The 24,216-nt window shown below is 33.0% G+C and overlaps 5 protein-coding genes across 5 annotated transcripts; 2 read left to right on the top strand and 3 right to left on the bottom strand.

Annotated features, from left to right (window-relative positions):
• Window positions 1-5,498: 5,498 nt before the first annotated feature.
• Window positions 5,499-8,702, bottom strand: TRIADDRAFT_28327 (uncharacterized protein; the record flags this gene model as incomplete). The annotated part of the gene is made up of 8 exons (XM_002114673.1): window positions 5,499-5,662; window positions 5,775-5,919; window positions 6,033-6,092; window positions 6,208-6,261; window positions 6,412-6,490; window positions 6,855-6,904; window positions 7,063-7,185; window positions 8,136-8,702. 8 exons carry the CDS (start codon window positions 8,700-8,702, stop codon window positions 5,499-5,501), a joined length of 1,242 nt encoding a protein of 413 aa, XP_002114709.1.
• Window positions 8,703-10,111: 1,409 nt separating this feature from the next.
• Window positions 10,112-13,868, top strand: TRIADDRAFT_58471 (uncharacterized protein; the record flags this gene model as incomplete). The annotated part of the gene is made up of 11 exons (XM_002114504.1): window positions 10,112-10,156; window positions 10,587-10,627; window positions 11,113-11,174; window positions 11,392-11,471; window positions 12,609-12,662; window positions 12,814-12,854; window positions 12,944-13,004; window positions 13,084-13,164; window positions 13,340-13,402; window positions 13,482-13,553; window positions 13,731-13,868. 11 exons carry the CDS (start codon window positions 10,112-10,114, stop codon window positions 13,866-13,868), a joined length of 738 nt encoding a protein of 245 aa, XP_002114540.1.
• A 1,412-nt stretch (window positions 13,869-15,280) lies between these two features.
• On the bottom strand, window positions 15,281-15,577 carry TRIADDRAFT_17418 (uncharacterized protein; the record flags this gene model as incomplete). The annotated part of the gene is made up of 1 exon (XM_002114674.1): window positions 15,281-15,577. A coding segment is annotated over one exon (297 nt), but the record flags the coding sequence as incomplete, so codon positions are not given.
• A 2,064-nt stretch (window positions 15,578-17,641) lies between these two features.
• Window positions 17,642-20,618, bottom strand: TRIADDRAFT_50586 (uncharacterized protein; the record flags this gene model as incomplete). The annotated part of the gene is made up of 11 exons (XM_002114675.1): window positions 17,642-17,738; window positions 17,867-17,868; window positions 17,990-18,041; window positions 18,209-18,258; window positions 18,467-18,516; window positions 19,102-19,168; window positions 19,296-19,442; window positions 19,575-19,650; window positions 19,783-19,878; window positions 20,015-20,185; window positions 20,425-20,618. 11 exons carry the CDS (start codon window positions 20,616-20,618, stop codon window positions 17,642-17,644), a joined length of 1,002 nt encoding a protein of 333 aa, XP_002114711.1.
• Window positions 20,619-21,717: 1,099 nt separating this feature from the next.
• Window positions 21,718-23,466, top strand: TRIADDRAFT_58473 (uncharacterized protein; the record flags this gene model as incomplete). Its single annotated transcript, XM_002114505.1, has 4 exons — window positions 21,718-21,879; window positions 22,772-22,902; window positions 23,035-23,105; window positions 23,261-23,466. The coding sequence occupies 4 exons, from the start codon at window positions 21,718-21,720 to the stop codon at window positions 23,464-23,466; spliced, it is 570 nt and encodes a 189-aa protein (XP_002114541.1).
• Between the last annotated feature and the right edge of the window lie 750 nt (window positions 23,467-24,216).

Raw genomic sequence — 24,216 nt, forward strand, 5'->3', positions numbered from 1 at the left:
TGAAGCACAGTGCTATAATATGAAAAATAAAAATATCTTCTTTAGGGTTCAGGAATTAATATTTTTTAAAACCAAAAGGTTTTACTTAGCCACAGTATTACTAACTGTTTAACTATTATACTAAAGGCAGGTTGTTCCTTAGAAATGATAACTTTCTATTCATGATATATTTTCAAAATTTGCACTAGATATACCGAAAACTGCAATGTTTTGCTGCTAATATACTTTTATTAATAAGATAATAATAAATATAATTTTTAGTATTAAGTAGCTTGATTACACCTAATGTCTCGTCAATTACAGTAAAGAATATCTTAATATTTAATATACATCTCTATACTACCTGAATTTTTACTTTACGGGAGTAAAATTTTGGGGAGAACTGCGAATGATAATATATTATATTGGTTATTAATAGCTTTAAATAATTTTGCTCAATATGAGGGTATACGTGTCAGTTATCAATTTTTAATCACTAAGTACTTATAGCTAATAGTATTTTAAAATTAAAGTTAACGAGATATTTGAAGTTAGTTATCTGGATTGATTAGCGAGTATGTTACTACATTAATAAGTACTATTAGTAGTGCTCCCAGGATCATGCTTACCTTGATAACACTAAATATCGGTTGCAATTTCAAAAATATTGCAAAATTCATGCAAATGCTGCTGAGATATCCTTTTACTACATTAAATTTAACCTTCACACTTTAAATATACGAGCATTGTCAAATATAGACGCGTTACATATTCGAGGAAACTTAAAGTATAACATCTATTTCTAATTTATAGACCTCACATTAATTAAAATCCCTAAATTTTTTTATTTAATGCCAAAAACCCACCTACACGTACATGTGTGACATAAAAATTTGAAAACTTACTTATAGGGTGCGCTCTGGTATTTGCGATAGGTAGGTGTGGTCAGTTGTTAACAATCATAGAGCCAAATAGGTTTGATTTTACCTCTATGACAATAATACCGATTCACTCCAGAATTAGGATACAGTGTTTAACATACAGGAAACTTTAGATGACCGAGATATTGTAGTAAAACTTAGAGCGGCAGCGCATGCTTCTGGCGAAGTATTTACAAAAGTATCAAAAGATTGTAATAAATAATGCGAGATTCCATTTCGTGCAATATACCTCTTGTGTTAAACTTTTTGGCAATTTTGTATTGATTTCCTAAATGTGTAATCTTGAAGGTATTCTTAATTATTGTTGCCGCATTTAACACTATTATCGTAATATCGATACTATTACTATCTAAATATAGCACTTTGCCATTTTTATTTCCCATTGTACTAGAGCAGAAAGTATTTTTAAACATTTAATTTAATTTATAATATTAAATAATGATTGAGATATAAACAGCTTTTAATGCAGGCAAAATGCAAAACAGTAAGTTGACTGGTTCCTTAATATTTATTTATGATCTTTTATTTATCATTACTATTTTTTTACTATAATCGTTATTTATATGAATTTATTTTTACATTTTCCATAGCTTTCTACGCCTCTTTTATCCGCTATTATGTGTTAAACAATTCTTTTTATCCGACGACTGATCAAGGGTAATATTGGAAATATATTCACAAAAAAAATAATTATAAATTACTCAACCTAATACATTTAAATAGAATTAAATATTTCTAACGTTAGATTTATAAAATACAATGAGCATCGTAGAGAAAATAATAAGTTACCGTAAAAATCCACCAAAACCGTTGCTAATATTCCAAATAAATAATCTAGCAATCGAAAATAAATCGGAATTACTTTATAATGAAATTCATAATAGCAAAGCAGATACGGTTAAGCTATATCCTTGTCATCGATACAAATACTAATCATTATTTTCTTAATTGTAAGTTGAAAAGTCTTACATAATACATGACTTTGAAAAGAGGTTAAAAAATAAAAATGCACCTAGTTATTTTAGGAACTGTTTCAGGCCCGGAAATTGTCCAACCAACAATAGATAATACCATCAATGAACAATATGCTTTGTGAATGGTATAACAATGAAGAAAAAAATAATAATAAATTATATTAAGAAGTTTTCAGTTTCAATACGTATGCATTCTTTTCTTTTTCATTTTAGTCACGATGATAATTACTTATCAGAATTTAAGTCATGAATAGGTATAATTTTTTAATATAATTTAATAAAAATAGAAGCATTCCTATTCGCTATAAAAAATATGATTATAAACTCGAATCAATTGTATATGCAAATTTTGTTATGAGCAGAATCAAATCTGTGACCAGCTACTGAATATAGATATTTACAAAGAAATTTTCTTCCCATAATTTGATGAATATTTGGCATGAGCGCTAATTCATACCATAGCGCCAGTACACACAGTAAAATTAAAATTTGATAATGCTTATGATCTCCGTTACGTCAACTGCTTGGAGATTTCATTCAATTACAACTCGTCAAAAAATAAATCTTTTTCATTACTTTTACTTGAAATAACAAAGAAACAGTTATAAATTTTACTTCTAGATAGTAAATTAAGCATAAACTTGCAATAGTTTTATAATGGTAAGCGATTGTTAGGTCTTACACTTGAAGATCAACTTAAGACTTTTATCATTAATGTTACGGATACCAAGATTGATTGACATGTAATATTTACAAGCAACTTCCTGTTCATTCCATTTCTTATATATCAAAAGTCATATGTTCGTTCCTGTTTTCTTATTAGAGTTGTTAATATTATTTTATTGATAAGATTATACAAGCATTTACGAGAATGTTTAATATTGTAATCTTAGGCACCTCGAAGTTGCTTATAGGAAACTCAGAATGTAAGTTAATAAATAAGTCCAAAGCACATCCCATTTTCGTAATCAGTTTAGTTGTTTATCATAATGGCAAAAAAACAACTATATGAGCATAGTGTATAGTATTATCTCAAGATCTAAGAACATAACCATCCACTAGTCGATATACTAGCTTTATACCAGAATCTCAAATATAGTATAATTGTTTAAATGGTTTAAGTTAAAGTATGCCGTAGTATTTCTTTATTTTTACTTTATACTTTATAAAATTATCGAAACTATTAAGCTTTCTGCATGTTTCTTGATGTTCATACATATTCTTTGGACATTGTATAGATCTTAGAAGCAAGAAATTAAATATCTGATTTAGTCATACTTATAAATATTCAGTATAGGTATTTCTGATTAATTACTTTACATCAGTAAAGGTAATGACTGATTACATAAATCGTCGTTGTTTTTGTGTCGCATATTCCGGTAAAAGTGTCATTTAATGCAACTCGCAATCTTACATAACAGAAATATCGGCAACAAACACTCTTAGATTGGCAAAGTACATCGATAATTTAATAATAAGATATCGTCACATTATGATAAAATACCTGAAAATGATGATATAATGCTTTTAATATCCTCGATTCTACTAAAGTAATTGGATTTTAGAATAATTTTGGTAACAAATAGGTCAGGTAATTGTAATCATTACATTAGAAGGGAAGCATAATTTATATCAAAAATTCAATACTTCATTCCAAAACTAGAAATAATACTATTTTACTTAATGCGGTAACGTTTAATTTACTAAATAATGGGTAATATAATGTATCAAGTATGTATAGCATTCTCTCACTAAACTTTAAATTAAATGATTAATCTATTGACTTTGAACAAATGATGCAACTTATTGCCTTCCTAAACATGCCAATCTAATGATTTGCCCTTCAAATATGGAACTGAAATAATGAAGCCGTATACGCGTATATTTTAGTAACATCGAAAATATGACTATATATATAGATACTGCAAAGGTGCTATACAGTAAAGCCTAATCATATCAAGCTGTAGTTATTAATACAGAAGAAGAAAATGTTTCTGCCTATACACAATGCAATCATCATTCACAAATTATTTGACCCTCGTAGGAGTTAGCTTAGCGATATCAGAAATTCTTGATATTCTAAATGAGATATAGGAAATCATCATAAAGTTTCAATTTCGTAAGATATCTTGAAAGTAGAAGCGCTTTATAACGTTTATCTACGCCTTTAGTAGTTCACCTGTCAAAAATATGCAAGCTACACTAGATGCACCTAGTATACTGTTAAAGATTCCGTAATTGGTTACTTATTTGCTTACTTGTGACTCAGCACGACAAAATCTGTAAATAGTAATGCAGTTTCTGGACCACTAGGACGTGCTTGAGTGAGAATACAAGGTAAAAGAAATTTCATTCAAATTGATGATAGAGTATCAGATTATATTTGCAGTCTTATTTCTATTATCAACCATCTACTATCATCCCAGACTGCTGCGGCGTGTCATATCTACTTCTGTATCTTTACTCTTTACAAGCGTTATTTCCCAAGGTAGAAATACTACGGACTTCTTTTCATATCACAATGCTACAATTGTTGCAACAGCCATTCCTACGCATGCATTTTCATGTTACTTTACGACTGCTTGAATACTGGTCTATTTTATAAAGTTTAGATAGAACCCAACCTACATACAGTAAGCAACTATGTTTAATTTACACACGTTTTCAGTATTTTTCGAATGGATGCCCAGCTAAGAAATACTGGAAACCATGAAAGTTCAATGGAAACTTTCATCTTGCTATTAAAATGGGCGTTTATACTGAGTTCCAACACACTACAAATTATTGGACGCGCAAATATTTCCGATATTCTGTCCTAAGTGTACAAAGCGATTTACCATCCTTACTATGTAAATAAATATACTAGTAATTTGCCGAGCGTTTGGCTACTTGTATCGAAATTCCCGATGAACATATTTTTACGGTATTCGCACTTTACAAAGAACTTAGGTTTTTGATCAACGGCCGTTTTGGCATTCAGAAGTAACGGAGAAGAAATCTACATGCTACTCAATGCACATTTGCAATTGCGAACGATACAACAGCCTTTTGTAATATGGATAGATGATAATTTAGGTCAGAGCCTAGCTGTCGACGAATGCGATGTAGCAAGAGAACATACCGGTAATTGTAATGCATTTGATAGCTATTCTAGTACCTGAATAAATGGAAGTATGAGCAGGGCTAATACTATCTCTGCACGAACAAGTCACATCTCATCATCGGTAGCGCAAGCAAAATTAATTGAAAACTAAGATTTATTTTCTTTAGCCTGCTATTTAGATTAACAATGCATTTTAATTAACTCCTGCCGATTAAGAAATTTATAAAGAACTGCAAAATTATTTGCAGCAATACGCGATCCACGTACATGTAATATTATTAAATTACCTAAAGAAGGAAAACGTGGTATTCCATAATACGCGTGTCTTTTAATACTAAATTGTGTGAAACAGTCATGAAATAAGTTCATTTCTGTGATATTCAAACGGCTTTGCAAATTATAATATAGAATATTGATATCTTATCTCTTATTTCATAAAATCATTTAATAGGATTAACATAATTTCAATTTAAGAGAGCCATGTTAGTACGCTGCACCGGTTTACGCGAAGGATTCTATAGTTTCACCAATAATGTCGATACATTCCTTTAGCTCTTTTTCCGTCATTACAAGAGGCGGTGCAAATCGAATTTTGTCACCATGTGTCGGCTTGGCTAGCAGACCGTTATCTCGCAAGCGTAAACAAATTTCCCAAGCATTAATATCTACCGAGATAATGATTATAATTATAAATATCTTGCAAGACATTAACGATGAAAATCGTGTATCCATAACTAGTGCGTAAGTATAAAAGTACAGCAACGTTTCCGTATGTACCTTGTTTATTGTTAATAACAATTGCTTGTAGCAGCCCCTTTCCTCTTACCAACGATATGATATCGGGATTTAATTCCCGTAATCCACTCTGTAACATTGAACCTAAATACTCGGCTCTCTCAGCTAATTTCTCTTCCTCGAGGACCTGTAAGCAAAATTAATAAGCTTAACAATATTCTACAGCTAATAAAACTTTAAATGTTCAAAACAATCACCTAAATATCAGTACGATTGACTTAGTATCTACACACAACGTACCTGCAAAGCGGTTATAGCTACAGCAGAAGCAAGAGGATTGCCTCCATACGTTGAGCCATGCTATTGTTAAAATGATAGTTAAATAATAACATCTGAAAGATCATGTCTAAGGCATAGCAATATTATGAATCCTATCTCAGCCTAACTGAAAAATTTGCTAAGAATTAGCAAATACCTGTCCTGGTTTAATTGTTAGCATAATTTCATCATCACAAAGAACAGCAGAAATCTATGGATATAAATTGATGAAATGAATTCAAAGAAAACGGGGCTAATTGTATGCGGGCTTACATATGCATTTAAAAGTAAGTTATTTCACGTAATCGAATAGAAAGTGAGTAAATAATAATATAATCAACAGCTCCTTGTTAAATCTAACCGGATAGACACCACCAGATAATGCTTTACCAAGTGTCACTATATCAGGTCGGACATTTTCGTGATCACAGCATAGACGTCTACGACCGAAATTCGCAGTTGAAATTAGTAACGGCTGATCGTATAAATGAAACTAAATATGGTTAAGACATCTATTGACAGAACACTATTATCGTGACCTGAACATTAAGAAGCAAACGTTAAATCTACATATTAGTAGGTGAAAGTGAGCTTACTCGTACTACTAGAATAACGTAAGAAAATATAGCAACTATACCAGATTACATAGCCTACACGGTATTTATCCATCCGTTAGTAGCAGTACAAGCGAGTCAGTCATTTTAATAAGGTTTTATATAACAAAATATAGTCAAGACTTCATAAATATCTGAAAATCTATATAAAAATATATTATTGTAATTTAATTCGGACAATTCGTACTACCTTCCAGTTCGACCTAGACCAGTCTGCACTTCGTCCGCAATGAAGAGTACCTGTTGTTAGAAATCACAGTCGCTAAATTTTCAAGTACAGTAAGTATTATCAAATTACTAGTTTGCCAGTATTATCAGCTTCTGATTTAGTAATGCACATGAAAGTACGATAATAGTATGAGCTAGAATATTGTTAATCCTGATACTCAATGTCTTACATTATGCTTATTACAAAGCTGACGAACACTGGAAATGTAACCTTCATCAGGCACAACCACGCCGGCTTCTCCTTGTATAGGCTCTATCATAAAGCCCGCTACATTAGGATCTGATAAAGCCTTCTGTAAAAACAATCCACAAGAAGTTCATAAATAACACTCCAACCAATCCAACTTCGAGTACTAGTGAAATTGATTCTACGATTTTCACGTCACTTGCTAAATCCAAAGTCAATTAAGATTGTTTAGATTTATGTTCGTTAAAGGCAAGGGAAAATATTGTTGCCGTACTATCATATCGGAGCTGAATCATTAATTTTCCTCAAACATATTCACTTACAACCAATTTATAACTTTTTAATGTACATTATAAGAACAGTACATATAACACATACACCTATTGAAGGTCCGATCTTTCTAAATTGATGTAGTGTGATATCGTGTTATATCAGGGTATCTTTTCTATTAGGTAGTAGTTCCTTGCTGTACGGTATCGAGATTCAAATGCTATTTACATGTATTACTACATACGCTCAATCTCCATAGTGAATTATAACAGAACAGATTCGTCCGCGCTCTGATGGCGACTACAATAAGCTGTAAAGTGCGCCTAAAGTCGACTGCGAATGTATGGCATGACATTCAATATTAATGAAAACAAGATATAAATGATATGACCAATGAATATACTGTACTAATAATAATAACAGTGAAAAACTTTTAAGTGCAGTCCCGTTTTGTAGGTGCTTAACTGCCTTGGTATAAGTGTACAACTATATTGTGCACAACAATTCATTAATACGTAGGTTAAATAATTACTGTATAACTAAATGTACATTGTACATTCTATATCATAACTCAAAAATGTAAGCAAGAAAGGGGCTGGGTCGATGTCGGTAGAAAGACTCTTATAACATTAGAGTATATAACATGGACCGTGGCATATACAGTGTAGCACAACGAATGTAAAGTTTATACCAGCATGGAATAGTGTTGAATTGAAATATTCAGTAAATTAATTAGTAAATCCATAAATGCAATATTTCAGAATACTATAAAACTGTACCACTTACATCAACAGCTTGTAAGTCATTGTAGGGTATGATTTCGAAATTAGGCATGAAAGGCCCGAATCCACCTCGACTTTCTGGATCGGTTGATGAAGAAATTGCTGACAGGCTTCGTCCCCAAAAGTTATTTTCTGCAAATATAATCTTAGCCTGATTTGCCGGGATGCCCTTCACGTCATATCCCCACCGACGAGCCAGTTTGACAGCAGTTTCGCAAGCTTCAACGCCAGTATTCATTGGTAAAACTTTATCGTAGCCGAACAATGAAGTTATATAACGTTCATATGTTCCGAGCTTATCATTATAAAACGCCCGAGAGGTCAGGGATAATACTTCAGCTTGTTCCTTCAGAGCATTGACAATTTTAGGGTGGCAATGACCCTGATTAAGTGATGAATAACCACTTAAAAAATCGTAATACTTTTTATCTTCAACATCCCAAACGTTTACCCCTTTACCACGTGCCAAGGCAACAGGAACGGGTGCATAGTTATGAGCACCGTAACGGTCTTCAGCCTCAAATACTTCTTCTGATGGTGATAGTCTCTCCACCTTTGAAGGCTTACACATCCGAACAGTAGAAGTTCCAACACAACGTCGGAATATGCCTTTCACTATTTGACTACTTCCATATTTCGTAAACATTTTCCTTCAATTAACAATTAACAATCAATGGAAGAACTGATCAGACGTATATAGTCCACAGTTGAATTTATTGATTTGGTGGCGAGTAGTAGTCAAATAATGATGTACAGTACAGTATACTGTAGCACGGTACAGTACTGTACAGTGTACACTGTACAGTATACAATACAGTACAGTTAACGGTACAGTACATCCGGTGATTAAATCTGCTGCTGATTAGTTGAATCTTTCGAATAAAGAAGTATACAGCATTTCATTATCAAATAAATATTGAATGAACCCTTAAGGTAACTGTTCAATCTTTATGCTCTAACTCCTACTCGAACATGCATTATCAGTCACAGTCATAGCAATCGAATATTATAATCAGTAGCCATTGCTCTAGCTTGGTAAGAATCAGCAGTGCGCTCTATACTGTACGTTCTACTACTAGAAATAAATAAGTTCTACTGTAGTTTGAGGGTTTTTTTTTTTTTTTTCTACTTTATGATCCAGGTCTTCTTTAGTCTATGACTACAGTACAGTACAGTACTATTACAGTGTACAGTACATTGCATAAGAATGACCGGCGTGATGCAATCATGTACTGTAGGCTGAGTATACAGTACTGTACAGTACAGTACTGTACTGTACTGTACTGTAGTACTGTAGAAAGAATTTATTGGGAAAATTCTTTCTTTTTTCAGAACAGTACAGTACCAGTACAGTACTGTACAGTACTGTACTGTGCAATGTACTGTACACTGTACAGTATAGTACTGTACAGTACATACTGTACTGTACTGTTGTATTCTGCTCTGGAATATAGTTATCCATTTTGGGCCACCGTACTTACCTCACAGCAAGTAATTTACCTAAACTAAGTGCCGGCGGTTAGTACTAGTTAGCACCTTGGTTTAGTTGCGGGGGGGAAATACTGTATTTTTGTTGATTTTCTGGCGATAAATGCCAGAAAATTATCGTACAGTACTGTACACTAGTAATACGACTATAGTGCAACTGTAAACAAAATCAAGAATAAATAAAATAATTCTAACCTCAAAGACTGGGACTCGGAACGGATAGGACGTCGCCGAGGCTTACTGTAATTGCTGAAACGACTACTAAACTATACTGTATACTGTACTGTATACTGCAGTTTAGAGCACAGTACTGTACTGTATAGCACAGCCATACAGTAAGGTAACTTCTTTCATTTAATCAAGACTTGCTCAATTTATGTCGACAGAAGACGAGAGAAATTTTCAGAAATTTCAGAGTCATCCAATCCTATCAACAAACGTGAATTGATATCGTTCCAAAGAGATATTATAGCGGACAAAAAGTGCTTTAGTATGCCCTTTAAATTGGGATTTGTTCTAAACAAACGTTATATTGGTGTAAGTTAATAAATCGAAATCCGATAGCAATGACTTGTATTGGTAGATGATGTTTTGCTTGTACAGTACCACAGCACGAAAATGCGCCTGTGTAATAACAATCCCGATTAATAAATTACCTGTTCAAATGAACGTGAAGATATTAATCCGCACAAAGCCATAAATTAAAAGAAAATGAACAGATAGACTGATCAGATGGCTATCCTAAATATGTTCCTTATACGTTGAACACCAAATAATACAGTACAAAATTTCGCAACACTGAACTACTGACCAAAACACAATTCATAGATCCATCCAATCAACAATTTTTGATAATGCCGCAATAAATAACAAAGATAGAATTTATATCGCGTAAATAGAACAGGAATGCCACCTTCGTATCACTCTATAAATCATAATAATTTTTTTAATTTCGTTTACTGTATAGGGAGACAGGCGGTTAGATGAATACTGTAATGAATTACAACAGTAAGTACAATGATAAAATTGCTGTCGCTTCACAGTAATAAAATTAATTTTATTTTATTTTATGTTGTAAAGTGATGTAAACTCGTGTAGGCGTAAATGGATCACCATCATGCACACAGTGCAATATTGTATAATCATAAAGTAGTACCATGCTGTAGTGTAGTAATTGTACTATACAGTAAATTTCTGCATATTGCATTTAGTCATACTGTACACTATATTAAACAGCGTACAGTATCATGGACTACTAAAAGTACATCATGGTATTTTTAGTAGTCTATGACAGTATATTCGTTAGCCGCAGTTATCCATAAAAGTATACACTGAGTTCTTACACTGCATATTAAGAAATATTACTACTGAAAATAGCAATGATGGCAAGTAGTGCGCAGTATGCTTTAATTGTATCAATAGCATCAGAGGCATAAAATGTAGTGACTTCTGCAATATTGTAAGGATTTTAAGTGTCATTATTCAATTTTTAGCGTGGAAAGCTGTGCAAAGAAGCTATTAAAGGATGGCAAGAAATGCATTGACGTTGGGAAAGGTTCAAAGCATTGTTAGCTGTACCTTTAGATGTATTATTTACAGTGGAATTCGTTAGCATTATACCTTTCTGGGCACTTTGCATAGTACTTTTAGAATAATAACCTAAAAATGAGAATTTATCGCATAGACTGCTCATAATTACGTAAATCTAATCGAAATATAAATCAAATTATTATTACGATGCATGAGTATGCCTGTTTTATCTTCCTTTGCAGCAACCATGAAAATTGAAGAGCAAGTCTTTGACTGCTTATGCGATGTGCATAGCTGCGTTGGAAAATCAAACGATCGATTGGTACTTCAATCACTATATTTCTCTTATTACATTAACTATTTCATGTTTAAAATATAACTCAATAATATCCTTACATCCCAACAGTGTATATATATATATGGGATGCATTCGATAGTAGCTTGTTTAATTAAAGCAATACAGATTAGATAAATTAAAATGCCGTGCTTAATGTAATCACTAATGTGATTCAACACTAATTAATCTTATAGCATCACATATTAATAATCCAATGTCTGTTGAATACTATTGCTTATCTTACACTTAAAATTCAAAACTAAATCCTAGATTGTTCCTACGGTGCTTTACTATACAATACATTGAAGTTAAAGGTTTTAGCCAGCCATAAGTAGCATTACACGAAAATTATCGCATGTATCTAAGGACAGTACTACACTATGAGCTGTTATGTACTAACACTCCTGACGCCGAATGTTAATATCATTTTTATTATCATTATATTACTCTACTCTAAGAAACATTACGTTCTGTGATTGTGGTTAGCAAAAGTAGTTTATACTACGCAAAGCCAGCGGACTGTGTATTTGTAGAAGTTGAACATAATCCTTCGATCTTTCTCTGCGAAATTTCTTTGAAACAATTAAAAAATGCGATAGCCAAATTAAGCTAGTAATAGCGAGATTTATTGACGGCTAAAACAGTCGAACTAATGACATAACCGCGAACTGAAACAGTGAACTGACTGTACGGTGTTACAAGCAAACTTTTGAATATATGCAGTACATTGTTGCATCTTATAATCAGATCACATTTCTAGAACCTATTACAATAGATCTGTTAATAGATAATCGCTGATCAGTTCATTTACATTATATTGCATTTGGTATCGCTTAGTAAGCACAATTCTGTTGGCTAGCTGATAGAAAATATTGCTTGATCATATTGCGCGCACTATTCCACTTTATAACTAGTTCACTATCAGATAAACCCAGTTATCAATTCTAGATTCTGAAGTTAGTATCTATTACAAACTGAGAGGAATGTAATAATTTTACGAACTATTCAATTTGACACGATGATCATTCTTTTTCTGGCTTAATATTATAATTAGATAATACACCTTAAGATCTACTCAATGCTTCTCATTAATATGAAGTGACGCTATTAATTTTTTCTTAGGCTAATGACGTTGATATTCTTAAGGAAAGTCTACACCACACAGCTGAAGGATTGGTAATGTAGCGTATTAACTTTATAAAACTAAATGGACATGGCTATTTGATTAGCGTTTAATATCCGAAAGTTCCTCTTAAAGTACAATATGCACGAATGTATTACGACAGCGAATTTTTCAATTCGTAAGAGTATGTTAATTTTTGTGTAGATTTATAATTTTCGGAAGACTATTGCTGAGCCTCTCCACAGGTAATATTCGATACTGCTTAGAAAGTTACAGAGAAGTCTAGTATGAGAAAATTAAGCAAATCATTTTTGTTACTTATACCACGTCAAAGATTGAATTCAATTTTTCCCCACGCAAATGCAGCTATTGCAAAGTTCGATGGCACATTTAAGGTAGTAGCTACTGCTATACTCGTATTGTTACAGTATAAGGATACCGTAGACCACATGTTCTCTTAACATTTTAATATAGGAATGTGAAAAATTACAGGCCAAAGTCGATAAATTAATCGATAAAGCACGTTCTCCACAGCAAGATGTTAAGCTAGAACAGGTATTCAAATACAAGGTTTCAAACAATTGCTACGAACGCTTCAACGGCTTGGTTAACTTACTAATCTAACTTTGTCATACACGTAGTAAACTAAGTTAACGACATTGCAGCAATCATTCGAAGTATTAAGTATGTCCATGATGCCGTGCTGTATTAATATACGGTTTTCATCTAGAATGAAAAAGCGTTAGCACGAGTGAAAGCCGAATACGAAAAAAGTCACGAGGCATTACTAGAGGTAATTACTGTAATTGACACCACTTTATACTCATATTTGGTGTAGTAGTATTGCAACGACTAGACACTTTTATCGATAGGACGTAGAAAGCTTTTGTCGGAATTATCGGGAATACTTCAATGCCAGTATAGAAGCTTATTTTAAAATGCAGGTATGGCACGATTTCATTACATTAACCATGATATTTTAAAACTTTAAATGGATAAAATACTTTATGAACTACTGTATTAATTCCATGTTATGGTTAGAACCTTATAGAGCTTTTATGACACGATATCAACTAATTTCTATCATCCCTTGTGACTTTTTGGCGCTCAATTATTATCAGGCACTATTTTATGATGACTACGACAGGACCTTAGACTCTATCTCTAACAATTTTGATTTAACTGCCGCTGAATTGGACGATAGCGCATTTGATGACTACTTGAAAGAACAAATAAGACTATTGGGATCTGACAGCTGAAATCTAAACATTTACTTATGTCACAGTTCATGAACACTGTTGTAAATACTTTGCTACTAAACCACAGTAAATTCGATGACGATAACGTTATGCTTTATCGTAACTCGGCATCTTCTATTTCTATGCATTCCGCACTTTACAGGTATATTTTCATATCTGAAGCATTTACTGATTTAAGACTCCTTTCCAGATTTCATAAGTTAATAAAATGCGTAGAAAAATGTTGTAATATCCATTTTAGGCGCTACTGTACATTTTTTTAATACTGTAGTCCTCATCAGTCTAGGACCTAACATGGTTCAGTCAAGTAAAGTGCTTGACAAGCATTAGTTAATTGCTTGTATGCGTATATATATTAATGGACAGTAACAATAAAATAACTCAAGAGCAAACTGCTGTTGCCTTTATTTACTGTAATCTTTGCATATGTGCACTTGCAAAGATACAGGGCTACACTTACTGTGCTATAGTATATGCTGTATCATTTGCCATTTTAAAACCGCTACAGTACTGGTAAAAGCTGAGAACTTTTATTAAATGAAAAGACCGAATGGAGATCATACTTCTTCACGTACACGACGTAGTACTTGTTTATTAGTGATGGCTCTAACGCTGGATATCGAAATATTGACTGTACGTATAGCGTACAAAAGCTAATTTCTTATAACGACTTTATCAGGGCCTTCCATACAACATGATTTATGAAGCTATTACAAAATGTCCTTTGGGACTATTTCAAATGGCATGCATTTGCGACAAAGGTGTCATAATGATTATTTCAATAATATAATCAGATAGGTAAAAAATGAATGCTCGGGTTAATGCTGCATAAATACTCCAGAAAGCTCAAGCATTTTAATACCCGGCTACAAGAAATATTATTAAGTCCATATTTTACTTCATAGAACATAACTTAAAAATTAATTAATCGAAGTATTGATAAAAACAAACACCACACGAACATGTATCATTACATTTTGACAGATACAAATCTATATATACTGTAAAGTAGCTGAAATATAGCTACGTGCTAGAGACTGAAGTGAAACTAAACTCCACCGCAGTTTACCATACACCAGCACAGAAGTATAAATCAACGGCATTCGGTCAACATAGCCCTTTAAGAGGAGCATTATATAAAAGAACGCAATGATTCCAACGGCCGAAAGTCGCTTCTGCAGTATTCATTATTCACTTTCAACGAACTGATCTCTGGAACGGCTATTTTATTTTATTTTCTTAGATACAGTATTATCATCCTTCAATTTAGAAGAGAGCTTTTGCTTAGCAGACTTTTTCGAGAAAAACAATATGAAAAGGATCAGAAAAACTGCATATTGCAGCATTAGCCATACATAAGTATAAATATTTCCCATGCACATGCGACCTGTTACAGCCAGGCCTACCATTGTCATTAACACCACCGTGAACTGAATCAACTGAATGACTGTAACCCAACTTGCCCATTTTCTAATACGATGATCAACTATAGCAGTGGCATAGTAGGCATACATGATAACATGTACGAAACTATTGCTGAAAGGTCCTAGCCAGGAACTGGATACTGGATAATGCCAAGCAGACCAGGAAATACTCGGTGTAACAAAATGATGATAAACATGCAAAACCCACTTAACGTCAATTTCAGACTTTTGAGCTAATATTAGAAATAGAGTATCCATATATTCAATGTATTTGCTAAGATAAAATACATAAAAATAATTATCCATGCCCTCGAGTAGCTTGCCTTCTGGATCGCAAAAATATAGAGACCCTTGTAGGTTATAACGTTTCCAATTGGAATAAAGTGCGCGAGAGACACCAATGAAACACCATAAGGAGAAGGCAGACATTATAACATTATAAACTATTTTGACCAATTTTAACTGTATAGGCTTACAACCTTGCATTAGACGACGTAATAAGTGCACAGTAAGTACGTATGTTACTCCATAAATAGCCAAATCAGCCACGCTGTGATACTGTAGTCTTTGTTCGTTATTCATCCTTCTCTTTTACTATATGCACTCAGTGCGGGTAATTCTCGATTGAGAGTTTAGAGGAAGTTAATTCAGGTCAGGTCGAGATGGAAGATGATTGAATTCTCCGCGCACAGCAAGCTTTAAATTTGAATGAAACATTGTACAGTACAGTAGTTTGTACTGTGTACTGTATAGTACAGTACAATCCTGTACTGTATAAAACTTGAGTATGAATGTGCAGTACAGTACTGTACTGTACTGTACGCTGTGCAGGTTCTCTGTTGAACTTTTATCATACTGTACTGCAAAAGAAAAAATCTCAAAGTGTGTATCATAGAGTTAATTCTAGTAGGTTAACTCCATGGTGTGTATACTGGAGCGTACACTATTGTACTAGCTCATAACTGCTGTGCTGTACTGTACGGTAAAGTACTGTATGTGCACAAATAATAATAGTAATATTACTGTACTCAGTGTACTGTAATGTTACAGTACAGTAATATGATATGAACTCTAGCTATGATATGATTTACATTATAATAAGGATAACACGTGACGCAACTGCAGATAGTCATTCTATTCGATTCGATTGGTTAACACATTGATCATCCGATCTTTCGATTTGTACGATGCCATGCGCATCGTGATGGCAGGGACAACAAAATTACCGGTGTTTCGGCAATGGATAAGTGATGGGATGGAACATACTGTACTGTAGAATTCCTATCGCAGAGGTTCATTGAGATCCATGACGATAAACCCTGGGCCTGAAACTGCAGTACTGTGCATACAGTACAGTACTTGTAGTGTACACTGCACAACGTGCTTATTTTCGTTTCCAACTTTTGGATGGCAAAGTACAAAGTTATTACTATTACAGTACTATGTGCTTCGACTGTTCTTGCATAATGGTACAGTACTGTACAGTACTGTACACTCAGTGTACAGTATAGTAACTTTATTTTACGTCTTACAGTATGTAGTGTACAGTACATTAGTACTTTTGTACAGCATACAGTACGGTACACGGATACGCAGCAAAGCGACGGGAGTTTGCACTAGTAATAATAATTATAATCGACTTGATCCAATCATTCTGAATGAACGTTTAAGATTTTCGCAATTCACACAACACGAAATATTGTAGAAAGACAAACAGTTTACCGAAATGTGTACAGTATACAGTATATAGATGTACTCAATTATTCATACTACTGCACTGTAGCCATCGCCTCTGGCCTCAAAAGTTACGGTATGATTTTAGTGTACTTTCTGTAGTACTTACCACGAGGTGTCTGCAATGTGCGGAAAGCGAACCTATATTCATGACTGTGCGTTGATTACAGGCCGTTACAACCGTAATTAGATGCGATATAATGTAAATAATGGATTTTAATAAATGATAGTAAATCAAGGTCAATTTTCTTAAAAAGTAATCATAATAATAGTATTTCGTAATCGACTATGAAGATAGGATTAAGTAGCAGCATAGTCTGATTGTTTATTATCAAACAACATCAACGCAACGCAACGTAAAAGGTTTTAATAAAATCCATCCAGATAACTAACATACAGTACTGTATCAGGCTACGGTTCGAATCGTAAAGATGACAGCATTGCAACACAAACCAGGGAAAACCCTTATTAATCTGCCTAGCAAATCACAGTTTACACATTTAAGATATACGTATAGCTTAATACGCGTATATTCACTATCAGATTGTTATAACTATTACTATGGCATGTGCAATCCTGTTAAATTTTAAAAGTTTAAAATTCACTAAAATTGATTTATAAACCCTTATTAAAATAAACATATTGTGACTTATCGCCTCTTTGATTCATCTGATTTCGCAATTCCGGCTCCAGGTGAGAGACTAACATAGAACTTTAGAGTTCAAAAGACACAAGACAAGTATTAAGACTAAATAGCAAGAAATACTTTCATAGCTATAACATCTACCTTATGTAAAGTATTTAATTGGATGCATAGTAAACTAATAGTGATTATGTTACTGCTATATTATTTAAGTAGGTATAAGGTAATGTCATAAAATGAAGGATTACAGTAATTTATTACTGTATTACTGCATATAGTAAACTCCTCGATGCATATGATGAAAATAATAGAAATACAACTTGCCTTTCTTGAGGAAAAATCGCGCAGCAAGCAGGTGTCATAAATGTTAATCTAGAAGCAATTTTAGTTTAATTTATCTAATTATATTATAGAAACTTGCCTCCGTTGAAAATTAAAACAGCACTTAGTCGCCGTTAATCACATCAACAAATACTCGTACCATTTGAAGACAATGTCGATATCTTCCGATAAATGTTACAAATTTATGTAGTACTTACAAAATTCCGGTTAATAAAATCTGTATAGGAGCGCGAACATAAGGCATTCTCTAGAGATTGTCATGTCAAAAGAATTAAATTAAATGCTACCTATTAATTAATACGAATACTACATAACATTTAGGAAGTGAAAAACTAACGAATTAACTGTGTCGAAAATCGATGATTTAATAAGATATCATAATCTAATCTTAATCGAAAATTAAAATTTGCTTTAGCAGTAGTTACATTATCATAACTACAATACCAATCTTTTACCTGAATACTGGGTTTCTTGTCTAAGAAATTCATTACTATAGGTGATAAAACTTTACGCACAATAACACATTTAGTTTTAAGTTTGAACAGGCAAAGTCATAAACTTATTTTCTTTCAAAAGCTTCACTATTTGTAACGTATCTTTCCTATTTATTATACACAATCTTGCAAATGAAAAATTATAAATTGAATACTTGAAATAAGAAATGATAACTTCAGAACTGAGAATCTATTTTTTACCGCATAGAGATCTTTTTTTAAAAATTATACGGTATGTAACATAATTATAGTTTGACGCGTTCAATACTTGGCACTAAAAGATAGATATCGTACTGTACGAGCATACCTTTGAAATATACAGAAAATATTAACTTAAATATGCATTACCTCATACTATACTCGTAAATACGTTAAAAATAAATTATTCATGATCTTTTTTATACAGTTAACGTTAATATCGCTATGGGACATAATATTAAACGTTCATCTTACTGTATTTATTAAGTGCAGTTTTGCAACTAATACCTAGCAAATAACTAAGGTACGTACTGTACGAATTCTACATTTTAATAAAAGACAACTTCATATTTGTCCGTAAGAATATATACTGCGAAAAGTGGAATGGTAACACATACTCATTGCAGGAGACGCCATAGCAATCCTAGAAAATACAACTTGAGCAATAGCATTCCTAGCAGCTATCTAATAAACATATAAAGCAGATACCGATTGTCATAAAATTATAAACAGCACATTTATTTAATAACGAAATTGCCGAAAAATCTTTATTTAACAGGAAGTGAAATATATGCATTCAATAAATTCTTACCTTTGAGTATCCAATAGAGGTTCCATCCTTATCTTTAACTAATATCCCTTCAGACAGTTCTTTTTGTCGCATCATCGGAATGTTAATACAATTAGCAGCTGCTACAGCAGCGAATGGAATAAACCTACCGACCAATGGTGGAGCTTTCTATTGGTCAAATTTAAATTAAATTGCAATATCATGGCTTGCAGCATAATATAATAAACCGAGATTCTACGCGTTGTTTCGATATGAATTACGATTTTTATTTAAATTTATAATCAAATAAAGCTGGCTTACATGAGCTACTGAGTTTAGTCCAATTGCTGTAGTGACTGCACCAGTCGTAGCGAAGAAGTATGGAAAGAAAAGTTCTCTAAAAACATATGAGCTCTAAATCACATTGATGCATTAGCCAGTTGCATCAATAACTTCTGCAATATCTGCAGCAGCTATAATTACATCTACGGAAAGATTTCACCCAGAAATAAATTATCGTATAGCTCACCGGTAGCTAGGCGATTTACCGCTTCTATTAGTATAATTAACAACGGCATTAAATGACTGATTAATCCATTGCCAAAAAATAACGGCGGGTGTTGATCTATTTAAAGAGATTAATAAAAGAATTTAGTTAACTTTAATTTATTAGCTCAGTGAATAAAGTACGTACTAAAAAAAGAATAACCAAATATTGTTGCTTTAATATACTGGTAATGTCCAATATTATAAACGCTTACTTATAAAATGTTAGCATGGAGCCAATAATAGCCATGTTGCAAGGGGCCTGTGCTGACATGCGCCCTATTAGAATCATTTTTTCACCAGTCTCAGGGTGGAATGCGGAATCATAAATTTGTTTTGCTTTCCATAACTCTTTTACAGTAGTATTTGGTGGCTCTTTGCCTTGTCTAAAAATAGTTATTTACAAAATATATAAGTATATGTACATTGCCAAACAAAAATTAGCAATTGCTAAATACCATTAGCATCAACAAGCGAAAGTTCCTATAGCAGCATTAAGGAGAACATGTCATGGAACGGATCTTAATTTAAGATATTATCCATATATTGCATAGAGCATACGATTATTTTAAGTTTAAGATTAATTATTAGTACGTATCTAAAAGTAATTTATCTCCAAACATACTTATAAGCGCTGATCAATTTTTTGGAAGAATCTAACGCTGCATCAGAGTAGAATATATTGAATGGATTTGCTGAGGTAAAGAAGTGCTTCAGTCTACCGACATAATGACGTTGGTCCCATCTAGGAGAGTCTAAATCTAACCTATCGCGATTGATCTTATTATAATCTGATGATCCTCGGTCATTGCTAGTCATTACTCGTATATGTCTAATCGATTTCTGGTAATTTGATAACAAAAATACAGCCTTCACATAAAGCTATTACTATAAATTGTACATAAAATAAATGGAGGCATTCGACTTCGCCGCAGTTTCAACACATGCAGTGATATAAAGGCTACAAGGCACTAACGGATTGAATCGATAACATCTACTGTATCATAAATTGTATTGCACTTGTATACAAAAATATTAAATCTCTAACGAAGTACGTACAGTATGGTACTATTCAGCTATTCTGCCCAGATGTTTGCCAAAAAACATATTGTAAATTTACTGATCAAATACGATCGCAGATTTCAGTAGTTTATGCAACATATTTCGCTACATTTTATCTCCATTCTAACTGCCAGGTTTGTAACTATTTAACTATCTTGTAGTTTGAGAATGGTTTTGCGCGGATATTATAATCCTTTCCATCATAATTGTAATCTTAAATGTGATCGCTTACAATTAATCAAATCTTGAAAAAGAAGTTAAAGTACGCGTATACTGCTGATTATTCTATCTTATTCATTTATATCTAGTGGTACTGTATACCCGTATTTACTGTACTGTACTGTATAGTAATTGCCGTATCTGCAATTACAGGACTAATCTGCAAAATAATCAATTAATTATAAACAGTTATCATGAATTGTAAACTAACGTACAAAATCGACAGTGAGCTTGTAGCCAACTTCATTATCGATTTTCTACTGCAATGAATTGTTAGTAATTAAAGAGCATTCGGTTAAACGCTTCTTCGTCAAAACTAACTGTACTTGTACTGTACAGTACTGTAGTGTAGAACTATAGATCCCGCCGCTTTTTAAAATGTTTTGTGTACTTTATATGAAGTGAAGCTTGAATGGGTTTCGGACGGATATCGTGACCTTTACTTAATTTGCACACTGCCGTACAGTGTACACTGTACTGTACGTTATATAGAGACCAGTGTACAGTACAGTACCTTACTACTGTATATCGCGTTCAGAGATTGTTGACTAGTACTTTACAGCTAAAATAGGAATAAATATATAAATATATAATTAAAACAATAATAATAGTTATAACTAAACTCTACTCATCTAGCATGGACGATTACGGGATATTTTATCCAAATAGTAAATCTTTACAACAATTGCAAGTGCCAACCAATAGGATGGCGCGTACAAAACCTTTCAAGATAGTTAGTTTTCAAATAATGGATGCCTGTGGCATATGCCAAAAGATATTGACAAAGAAAGCTAAGCAAGTTAGTAACCTTTCAGCATTTGATCTAACGTAGATCACTATCTATTATATTATAGACGATAATTGAATTCATTAATAGTTAATCACTTCAGAAAATAAAGTATTTTGTAAATAGATTAAGAATCTACAACAAATTTATCATGCACACATTAGTACTGTACACTGCGTATGCTAGTACTGTAGATATTGCTGCACTATATTCAGCCGGATTACTCTTCCGTAGCACTGCACTGTACTGTACTGTACTGTACATTAGTGTACAATGTACATCAGGAATTAGTGAGTGGCTTGAATTCTCAGTAGTTAATGACGCTTTGTTCTCTAACACTCCTCGTTTACTAACTAGTAAACTAAATCTTTTCTACATATCGTCATCTCCGTTTTTATGTTGCCCCGTACCATTTGCATATACTGTGCATGTACATTGCACATTGTGCATTGCGTAAACATAAGCTGGCTACTCGACGAAGTGATGCAAGCATGCGTATGTTGCCGAAAGAGATTTATGATCAGCAGGTCGAGAAGCTACAGGTGGGCATGTTTATTCTGCCTAATTTGGTATTAAACTGAATAGATTATATACTGTACAGTTAGGTCCAACATTAGCAGCATACCTTTTTTGCCAATGTAAACAGTTAACAGCATGGCTCCTTAAGTTAAAATGTGATAAGAGTACTGTAATGCTATACGCGTATATCGTCATTGCCGATTTAATAATCCTTTACAATCCTGGAGGTGAATTTCTTAAACATCAAACATAATATACTTTGCTAATAGTAGATGTATACCGTATTTATTCAGATCGATATACTGTAAACACATACTCGTATTTGTATATGGTTTCGCTGTTTTGTGAATGCAAACACCTATAATTTAGTCCGTTTTATGTATAGAATGAAGAAGTTGAGCACGCCAAAACAAAGTCTTTATTGGCGAAAGAATCAGAAAAGCTTGACTTTGCTCTAGGTGAAATCAATATTCTCAACAAGCAATTGCAACGTGAGAAGGATGCGTTCGAAGAAGCGTGAGTAGCAAGTTCTTATATCGGCAATTTATTATTCGTTATTAACGATCATAGTGCAGTCGCCATCGCAAGTTTTCTATAAGCTTATGCAAATTTATATCATTCGCTCGATTTTACGTATACCTCCTCTAGTTTCGGAGACGTGCAAGAAAAAGCTGCACAAGAATTCGCTACTGCAGATCAGCTTAAGAGTAAATGTTCAGGTAACGTTGAAGCATATCCATTCTCTAGGAGTCTTAATAATTTTCAGTGGTCCATACTTTAATACAAAGAGGCACTCTTATTATAAGTACTCGTTCTAAGAAAATTTACACGCGAAATTTTTAATTTTAAATGAATTTTAATCTATTTGATCTAGAAATGGCAATAGTTTGTAACCGGCAGGAAGACTCCATTGGAGCTAAAGAGATAAAGATACGCGAGCTAAAAGCTCGCTTAGCAAAACAAAGAGAAGCTCACAGACTACAGCTATCAGAAATGGCTATTAAAATGCAACAAGAAGTATACATGAGTAAGCGATCGTTGCAAGGAGGAACAACTTTTCACGGAAGCGAAAATCACTGATTCTAATATTCCGATTGGTACATTTAGTTGTCAAATTATGATTTATAATCAGCGCTACTTAACCTTTCGAAATGCAATATAATTCTATAATCTCAAATATATCGTATTATCTTCAATACAGAAATCTTGAAGTTCGTCTCCTATGTTCATTGAAGATCGAGAATAGTACAGTAGTACAGTACTGTATTATTTGATGCAAAAGTAAGTAGAGCAGAGACCAAATCATTGGAATTTGTGGTGCAAGCTAAAAAACATAGTTGATAGATGTAAAAGAAAAGACGTTTGATTTATAGAGACCGATATTCTATTTTTTGACTGTGGCAACACTCTAAAATACTATTTAGTGCTTTGCAACGAGCGAATATGATTCGTAAGTTTTATCTCATAATATTCTACAGTAAAAGACAATATGGTATTCTAAACAAACCTTAATTGTGGAATATTTACCTAAGCGGTGGTTTGCTACTTGCAAAACCGTTGGTGATTGACCTAATGGTAGACAATGTTTCTTCTTAGTATCTGAAAATGTATGATTGATAGGAAAGAAAGATACCACTGTAATACTACGTGATTAGATTGAATTTATTCATTGAATGCCGATCTTGTAAATACCACTTGATTTTGTAGTGTGATTGCTAGTTAAGTAAGACAGCGACATTTGTATACTTATTGCTGTTTTAGATAATGAATTTCAGCCATTACCGTATTTTTATCTATTTTGTTTAAAAAATTTGCAACTTTGTCAGACAG

The sequence above is a fragment of the Trichoplax adhaerens genome, genomic scaffold, assembly GCF_000150275.1.
Source record: "Trichoplax adhaerens TRIADscaffold_8 genomic scaffold, whole genome shotgun sequence".
In the NCBI taxonomy this organism is placed as follows: domain Eukaryota; kingdom Metazoa; phylum Placozoa; class Uniplacotomia; order Trichoplacea; family Trichoplacidae; genus Trichoplax; species Trichoplax adhaerens.